The sequence below is a fragment of the Rhododendron vialii genome, chromosome 4a (assembly GCF_030253575.1).
Source record: "Rhododendron vialii isolate Sample 1 chromosome 4a, ASM3025357v1".
Lineage (NCBI taxonomy): Eukaryota > Viridiplantae > Streptophyta > Magnoliopsida > Ericales > Ericaceae > Rhododendron > Rhododendron vialii.
The window spans coordinates 32,315,817-32,324,949 of NC_080560.1; the positions used below are offsets into that span (position 1 = coordinate 32,315,817).

Consider the following 9,133-nt stretch of genomic DNA (forward strand, 5'->3'; position numbering starts at 1 on the left):
TTGTAAATTATTCGTTCGTTTCGACGAGAAAAATTGAAAAAGTAAAAAATTATAATCGAAATGCAAATTTTGGCTGTCAAATTTTGAATAAAAACAAAAATAAGTTAATTTTTTTTTGTTTTTATTCAAAAAATTTGAGTATTGATCATAATTTTTTACTTTTTGATTTCTTTTGTTGAAACAAATCAATAATTCAAAAACATTTGACGCGAAAATAATAAATGTAAATTTTGTTAAATAGTGACAAAAAGTAAGCCAACTAACTTATTTAGTCAAAACAGCTCATCATCAATATAACTCATGGAACCACTTTACGCCGCGCATAAGCCAGTGAAACGGAAATGGAACGGTCTAATAGAGATTCGTCCCAAGTGTGCAAGTCTGTTTGGGACACCATACGTTGGACTATAAAAAAAGGTTACCCAAATTTCATTAGTAAAATAAGCAGTACCATTAGCAACGGTCTGGCGGCGCCGTGTCGGTTGTTTGATCTTCGTCAGCCGGCTCCACCGAAGCCGCGACTCCCCTCCTCACACCCAAGACTTCCACTCACTCAACCAAAAAAAAAAAAATTGACGTGGCGTGGTCTTATTCGTCCGACGAGTCACTCACACCGCGTCCTTTCGCTACGCTCGTTCCTACCTTACGCGTACCCCTCCCAAGGAAAAGAGCCACCGATTAAAAAGGGGCAAACGATTTCATTCACAGAGCCCTCGTTATCGGACTACTCTCTCTCTCCTCTCTCTAGATTTTCTCCTCCTCAAATCTCCGTCGATCTAGTTGTCTTCCGAAAATGGTGAGACCGATGCTTCCTCCTTGCTACGATTTTACTTATTTGCCCTTTTTTTTTTTACGTTTATTCGTCTGTAAGTAGGTCTGGTGATTGCTGTGTTGATCTGTGTTCGATCTGGCTGTCGATGATGCTATCCGTTGTAAACTGAACTGGTTTATGTGTGTCTGTAGCCGATCGTTGTTTTTACTGCTGATGCTTTGCTTGCTCTCAGATCTGCCGATTTATTTGACCAGATGTATCTGATTTCTTTGATGTTTTTGTGTACCGTAGTTCGTTTGTGATCAGTTGAGTTTGATCTGTCGAGTTTCATCATCTGGTTGGATTTTTCTTTAGGATATCGATCTTCTTTTCTTTTCTTTTCTTTTTTTGTTGTCATGTGGTTTTATTTGGAAAATGGATCTGAAAATTTGTGCTGAGTTTTTATTTTTATTTTACGTGTTTCTTCTTTTATTTGCTGATTACTGGGAAATGAAAAGTAAGATAAGAAAGCGATATTTGTGGTGTTTTGGATACGGTGACGGAGCTGTATTGCCTCAGGTGGCCGTGACGCTCCGATGATTTTTAGAAAATTCTTCTAATGATTCTATGTTTCATGTTATCCCTTACGAGTAATGGTCTCCAACGTTTTGAAATACTATTAGTTTCCTGGCCCTCGAGTTAATGATCTTTTCTGTATGGTAATGGGAGGCACTGGCGGACATGTGATTTGAACTTAGCGGGGAGCCCGAATCACATGTATTTTCACATTAATAATAAAGTCTAGTTTTTATGACTTATAGGTATATATTGTCATTGCTAGGTTTGATGAAGAGACAAAATTGTATATATGGATATGTCATTTAATTTTATACGGGTGACCAAAAAATGGACGATAACATGGAATTTTACGGGCTTTTTCCCCACACAAAAGTGTAATTTTAAGAATTTTTATGCATTAAAGGGAGTCAATTGCTTAGAACTTTTTCAAATTGACCTAAAAAACTAGTACAACTAGTGGGAGTATTTAGAGTTGTGCAGGGGCCCGGGCACGTGCCGGTACCCCCTTTTGTCCACCCCTGATGGGAGGCCCCCCCTATTTCACGTATTATAAATTAACCTCTATATAACTAGCATGAGTCGGATGTTATGTTCTGATTTTTGGATTTTTGTATACTCTATGTTACAATGAAATGCCAAAAATGGCGGTCTAATATATTATACACGGGGATTCTAATTAGTAATTACCTAATTCAAAATTATATTAAATAATTGAAAAATGTTGTTGCATTGGAGGAAATGGCTTGTACAGATTTATTGGTTTTCCCGCTGTTAATATGCTTCTTGCGGGTGCGTAATATTTATTTGGAAAAACGTAACTTGGCTCCCCCCTATTTGGATAGTTATTTGGGAAAATGTAACTTGGCTCCCCCCCTGTTTCGATCTCCTTCATAGCTGCTTTGAGTTCAACTGGGTGTAGCTTGTTGCTTTCTTGGCCCCACAATGTTTCAAAAACAGCATTGTGAATTTCTCATGAAACCAACGTGAATGATCAGGAGTTTCATGTATCTACTGACAAAGATAAGCACTATGATCCTGAAGTTTTAACGGACCTTTTATTAAGGAATGCCATTTGTGCATTTCTTTTGAGTAGTTGTATCCTAAAATGTGCTGCAATCGGTATATGCATGTGACATAGTTAACATCCTCCTGATCTCCAAAGGAGTTGCTGCTCTTTGGATTATCATATAGCTGCAAGTCTTTTGTAGTTGGTTTGTGATGCAAACGAGTCAAGGCAGTTGATTGCTTTTATATTTTCTCGTCGATCAAATTGAGCACAATGGATAATTCTTTCTGCTATATGGCTGCCCTTAACCCATGTATGCTAGGAACTCTAACTAACCCTATTTTAGTGCTTGATTTTACTATGGAACTGGTCTTGGGAGTTAAGATTGTTTTAAATGGTGGATGGATCTGGTTTTCAAATACCGTTAAGGTTTCAACTTACAACTAGCTAACATTCCTGGATCACTAGAACATGTTCTAAGTTATTAGAGGTAATGGATATCGGTGCTGGTTATACATTCTGCAGGCTAATGCAGCTTCTGGGATGGCTGTGCACGATGACTGCAAATTAAGGTTCATGGAGCTGAAGGCAAAAAGAACTTACCGCTTCATAGTTTACAAGATAGAGGAGAAGCAGAAGCAAGTTATTGTGGAAAAGGTTGGTGAACCGGGCCAAAGCTACGAAGATTTCACCGCTTGTCTTCCTGCGGATGAGTGCCGCTATGCTGTCTTTGACTTTGACTACTTCACTGAGGAGAATGTTCCCAAAAGCAGGATTTTCTTCATTGCATGGTATGTCTGTTCTTGCTTTTAGAATAGCATTCAAATTCTTCTTCTTAATTGATTTGTTCCTTTTTGAGTTATGAAGGTCACCCGATACGTCAAGGGTCAGAAGCAAAATGATTTACGCTAGCTCCAAGGACAGGTTCAAGAGAGAGCTAGATGGGATTCAGGTAGAGTTGCAAGCTACTGATCCAACTGAGATGGGTCTTGATGTTTTTAAAAGCCGTGTCAACTGAATAAGATTTGTTGGCTTGAAACGGAGATCTCCGTGCAGTTTCCTTACTCGAGTGGATGCTTATAGTTTATGGGATGGTGAACTTGGCTACATATGGTATTGGTTATCCAAGTGCAGTGTCCTATTTATTTGAACAACATTTGTGGTTTCCGGTATATTATGTTGGCTTGTTATTTGTAAAACGTTTTAATGTCTCACTTGTAGAGGTCTTCTACAAGCTAATATGTTGCAGATTGTGGGGTAGGAAAACCTTTAGTTTGTTTTGAAAATTATTGACTCCTGTTGTTCTACAAGCTGAAAGGTTTATTGGTCCCTGTTGTTTTCCCCTTTTGGAGTGGTAAGATGGCATGCTTTTTGTTGCGAGAATTTTGTCAAGAAGTTGGGAAAACAGCTGTATGTTCTTCCTCCTAGATCATTGATTTACCCTTTTTTCAATTCCCAGATGAGATTTTATCTGTGGTCCATAGTTGTTTGGAATGTGTTTTATGCTAAAGATAGCTGTTAGTTTGAGCAACCGTGTAGGGAATTTTTCCTTAACGTCGGGCACATGGGGCACAGTGGACTTGGGCGGCGGCAAACTCATTTGTATGACTGCATTCTAGGTGACCGTGACAGGGCATGTTCCGGAGTTGAACACTAAACTTTTGGGACTGTGGTTGGTAATGGTGATGCCTTTTTAAGCCGCTAGAGTTTGATGTGTTTGGAGCGGTAATGCGCATGGGGATAGTTTTGGGATATATTTGCGTCCTAGTCTGTGTTCCAAGCACGTATCCCTGTTAATATTCTCGTGCATTGGTCCTGGCTCTATTTTTGTTCTGGGATCTGTGTTTCGAGCCTTTCCCGTGAACATCTTGTAGCTTTTAGTCTCTGAAACTCTTTCGTAGCATCAGCTGTTGTATTTTGCGAAGGTAGGTTTTTGTTGTTGATTAGCTTTTGGTCATGCATACCTGAAACTCTTTTGTCCCAACCACCTTCCGTCCTCCTCTCCTAAATTCATTTTATTTCCGTGAAACTCCAAGTGCGCTCCTCTCTCTCTCTCTCTCTCTCTCTCTCTCTCTCTCTCTCTCTCTCTCTCTATAACACACATACTAGCACACAGTTGAAGCAAAATATTAAACCTTCCCCCTGGCTGTTATTCTACCCCTGGCTATCGCCCATGTGTCTCTCTCTCCACGTGTACATATATAAAAATTAATCTACATGCCTCACCCAATTTGCATACTCAAATTCCTCAGTTATGTTTTTGTATTTAGTTCTCTCTCTCTCTCTCTCTCTCTCTCTCTCTCTCTCTCTCTCTCTCCACATGCTTTTTGAGAATATAGGTTTATATATATTATATTGGGTAAAACTTGGATATTTCCACAAATATCAGTGTATAACTAAAATTATTTTACCCTTTTTTGATTCCTCTCGTTGAGATGAATCAATAATTTACAAAAAATTGACGCAAAACTAATTAACGCGAATTTTTTTGAATAAAGGCAAAACGCCCAAAAAAATCCAAAAAGCTATGAGAAACAACACCTCAGTTGTGGTATTTGGTGTGTACGAAAATGTCAGGTATAAAGGATTTTCCTTCGAATGCAAACGAATAACCTTTGATAGCTGTGGAGGACTTGTGGAATGGGGTGACTATCTTTGTAAAGAAGACACCTAATTTTCATATATTACTGTATCTTTATGACTCACTACTGTTTTTTTTTCTCATGTAGTGGTTCAAATGATCTCTTCTTCTTTTTTTTTCCTCTACAATTAATTAATATTTTGTTTTCTTTCTTGATTGTTTGTTTTTTCACAACTATTAGTTGGTCAGATATTCAATAGCATATTTGTATCTTCTTTAGAAACTCGATTTACACTACATGAAGCGAACATGATGAAAAAAAAGGGTTAAACTTGGATGTACTACTTTTTACTCAAGCAACATTTTAGTAAAGTTCGTAGGTATTTTCTCTTTAAACATAATCTTTTAAGGTCTTATGAGATAAATGGTACACATAATTGGAAATACTTGTTTTTATAAAATCACTACTACATTCAACAAAGTTCCTAAAATTACTCAGCTTAAACTTTTAGTATCGAGTTCTAAATTAAATCATTCAAATGTGAACTAACAAAACAAGTTTCAATTTTTTTTATTTATTTTTGATAAGTAACAAAACATGTTTCATGTTTTATAGTCTGTAGGAAAATTGTATTTTGAGTGAACTTTTTTTTTTTAATTTGAAAAATATACATAGGGCCCAACTTTCAAGCTCGCCTAGGGCCCCGAAAATCTTAGGGATGGGCCTGAGAACAACCCATCAAAAATTTCAATACGAGGAAAATTGTTCATTATCCGTATCGCCATTATGTCATTTCACACACAATCATGTGGTTCAGATATTAGATTTATGTACCACAAGAAAAGCAACTAAAATTCCGTTGCTGGTAAGGAAAAAAGAAACTGAGTTTGAATTTAGACAAAAGTCAAATTGCATGAATACCAGTGCCGATAAACGCATTCCCAGTACATCTGAAAGCAAATGGATCCCGGGAACTCTGTTCATCCTGTGGAGTACTCCATAGTTTCAAAATCCACCATTCCCCTTGGCATATTCCGTTGTTAGAAACAAGCAGGAATGCAAGCTGTACCTTGCAATACTGGTTTCCCAGCATCAATCTTCCCTAGTAACCTCTCTTGGGATATCTCCTATTCAAAATCCTGCCAAGAGTGCCCAATGCATCTTGAAAGTTACGGATTTTTATCAACCCCATTACCACAGACACCTCATTTTCGGAGAAGTTGTCCGCCTTCATGATCCTTTCAACAAGCATAACTAAAGTGTCCTCCATGGATAAAACACAAAGTCCTTTAGCCAGCAGACAGAACGTAGAGAATTCCGGTGTTAGTCTGTTATCAGTCATTTCAACCAGGAAATCGACAGCCTCTCCAATAGGTCCTCCGCCAGAACATAGCCCGCGAAAAACAATTTTATATGAAACGGCGTCTGGAGGGTGACCATTCTCTTCCATTTCTCTAAACAGTGTCATGGCTTCTTCTGTATTCTCTTTGAAGAGGGCTTCGATTAGGGGATTATAGATTTGCGGGGTCAAAGCCATTCCATTCAACTGCATAGTTCTAAGGAGCCTAGTTGCAGGCTTGATTTTACGCGCTTTACAAAATCCCTGTATTAGGGTTCCGTAGGTGAGATGATCCAGTTCACACCCATTTGAAGCCATGGTTTGGACTATGTCCGCCGCCTTCTTCATATTGCCAGCTCTGCAGAAATGAGAGAGTATTGAGTCATAGGTGAACTTATCAGGTTGAAGTCCTTCCGTTATCATCTGATCCATAAGCTCCGCGGCCTCATTCATTCTCTTACTCATACGAAGGCCATCAATAAGGGAGTTATAAGTCACCTTATTTCTTGAAACACCTTCGAGTTCCATCTGATCAAAAATCTCCCCCGCTTCTTCAATCCTCTTCTTCTTGCAAAATTCGGCTATGAGAGTGTTATACAATATTACATTTGGTGTGAAGCCACATGTTTCCATTTCTTTAAATAGGCGCAAAGCTTCGTCTAGTTTTCCTCTCAAACAAAGGCTGTCGACTAGCATATTGTAAGTAAACTCATCAGGCTGGCACCCTTGGTTTTTCAATTCATGGAACAATTCAATTGCAAATTTGTGATTCTTCGTCAAGCAGAGTCCTTCTACGAGGGAATTTAGCGTAGAAACATCCAGTAGAATTCCCTTCTTCATAATAATATGAGCAAATTCAGCGGCCTTTTCCATTTGTTTCTCCTTGCACAAGTTGCTAAGCAAAGTGTTATATGTCACTGTATCAGGGGAACAATCCCTTGAAATCATCTGATTGAGAACTTCCACGGCTTCATCATCTTGACCAGATTTACACAGTTCGGATATCAAAGTGTTATAAGTGACGACATCCGGATCAAACCCCTCCTGAAGCATTAAATCCAAAAGCTCTAACGCGTGCTCAACATGTCCAGACTTGCACAAACCATGCACCAAAGTATTAAAAGTAAATTGATCGGGACGAAATCCCTCAACCCACATCTCTTCTGCATATTTCAAAGCTTCCTCAATTCTACCCTCTTTACAATACCCATGAATCAAAACATTAACAGTTACTTTGCTCAGTGGGCATTGAGCTGCTTTCATTTCCTCCCTGATTCTAATCGCAGTTTCCAAATTCCCTTCCTCAATATATCCTTGCATTATGGTGGTATATGTTATCTCATCTGGTGCCAAACCATAGTTAAACATATCTTCAATCATTAAAATAGCATGCCTAATTTGATGGGAGTTACACAGAGCCTTTATCACTATATTAAATGTTGAAACATCAGGTTCAACGCCTCTAGCAAACATCATGGAGTGAACGCTAGCCACTAATTTTAACTTGTTTCCATCAACAAGAACATTTAACAGAAAATTGTAAGTATACCCTCCCGGTTTCAACCCAAATTCTTGTTCCATCATATCAAGAACCCCAATAGCATCATCATACAAATCTCGTTTCGCGTAACTCTCAATGAAAATCAAGAAAGTACCTTCGTCGGGCCTGCAATTGGAAACCCTCATATCCTTCAAGATTCGCTTCATTGAATCGAATGATCCAAGGTGTCCAAGCTTCCGAATGATTTCCTCGTATACGGGCAAAGTGGGTTTGAAATTGGGCTGTTTGGAGGCCCAACGGAAGAGGTTAACCGCAGAAGTTTCATCATTTTGTTGGCTGAGGGCGTGGAGGAGCTGCTCTGTGGAGAAGTCCGGTGGGAGTTTATGGGTTAGGGAGGGAGAAGGTGAAGTTGAGGCTGAGATGGAAGTGAGTAGTTCCCTATGGGGTATGGTGTAAATGGGTTTGAGGGATTTGGAAGAGAGAGAACGAGGTGGGAGGCTTAGAGTGTGGGGGAGAGTGAAAGGGTAGAATTGAAGAAGGCAAGAAGAGAAAGCCATTTAGACAATTCAACAAACATGTAGATTGCTACATAACTTCATTTAGAAAAAAGTGAGATTAGAGCGACTCAATTCGAAAGAGAGAGAAGAATTACAGGGGGGGGGATTGGCTTAGGGGAATTATGAGCTCATATGGAAAATATGAGGTACGGAAAAAATCCTGGTGGAGACAGGAGAATCTCGAGAGAATACACGTCCTGTTCTTAGCTTAAAGGGGAAATTGGATAATCCAATGAGAGAAGGTCTTCAATAACACAGCTCCGGACAGAACTTCATCTAGAATCATTCCATACATGCGGTTCCTCGGGTACATAAGACGGTTTCAAAATACAATTGTGTTCTGAATTTTTTGATAATATCCGTGGTTGCATTACGAAGCTATCGATGTTTGTTTCGGGGTGCTTTTTCCTGCTGTGACTTATTGTCTTGTTTTTTTAATCGAAAATGATACACCCACCGCCCACCAACCACCGTTCTGGCCACAGCACGCTCGCCGAGCCCATTCAGGCCACCGGACGGCCGATCCAAACCTTTCAAAAATTCTAAAAAAAAAACCGAGTGGGCCTACGTGAGAATTAACGGCATCCGAAGTGTATAAGTACTCGAACCAATCTTCCATTTTTTAATGTCTCGGATCATCTGATTTTTGGAAGTTCGGATCGAGCACTTACACACGTTGGATGCCGTTTATTCCTGCGAGAGCCCACTCGATTCCCGCCGGAGTGGGCCCGACAAGCGTGCGGTGGCCGGAGCGGTGGGTGTATCATTGTCCTTTTTTAATATGTAACAGGATCCTCTCGGATCTTTTTTGTAGAGAG

The 9,133-nt window shown here is 39.4% G+C and overlaps 2 protein-coding genes across 2 annotated transcripts; one reads left to right on the plus strand and one right to left on the minus strand.

Annotated features, from left to right (window-relative positions):
* Window positions 1-454: 454 nt before the first annotated feature.
* LOC131322789 (actin-depolymerizing factor 2-like) lies at window positions 455-3,665 on the plus strand. The gene is made up of 3 exons (XM_058354257.1): window positions 455-796; window positions 2,862-3,127; window positions 3,204-3,665. Exons 1-3 carry the CDS (start codon window positions 794-796, stop codon window positions 3,352-3,354), a joined length of 420 nt encoding a protein of 139 aa, XP_058210240.1. The 5' UTR covers window positions 455-793; the 3' UTR covers window positions 3,355-3,665.
* A 2,060-nt stretch (window positions 3,666-5,725) lies between these two features.
* Window positions 5,726-8,639, minus strand: LOC131322790 (pentatricopeptide repeat-containing protein At3g53700, chloroplastic). The gene has a single exon (XM_058354258.1). The coding sequence runs from the start codon at window positions 8,313-8,315 to the stop codon at window positions 6,021-6,023; it is 2,295 nt and encodes a 764-aa protein (XP_058210241.1). The 5' UTR covers window positions 8,316-8,639; the 3' UTR covers window positions 5,726-6,020.
* Between the last annotated feature and the right edge of the window lie 494 nt (window positions 8,640-9,133).

Bases quoted from the DNA above. Each gene is read 5' to 3' on its own strand.
- LOC131322790 (XM_058354258.1), bottom strand. From the start codon at position 8,315: ATGGCTTTCTCTTCTTGCCTTCTTCAATTCTACCCTTTCACTCTCCCC.
- LOC131322789 (XM_058354257.1), top strand. The intron at 3,128-3,203 runs GTATGTCTGTTC...TGAGTTATGAAG, and splicing joins AGGATTTTCTTCATTGCATG to GTCACCCGATACGTCAAGGG.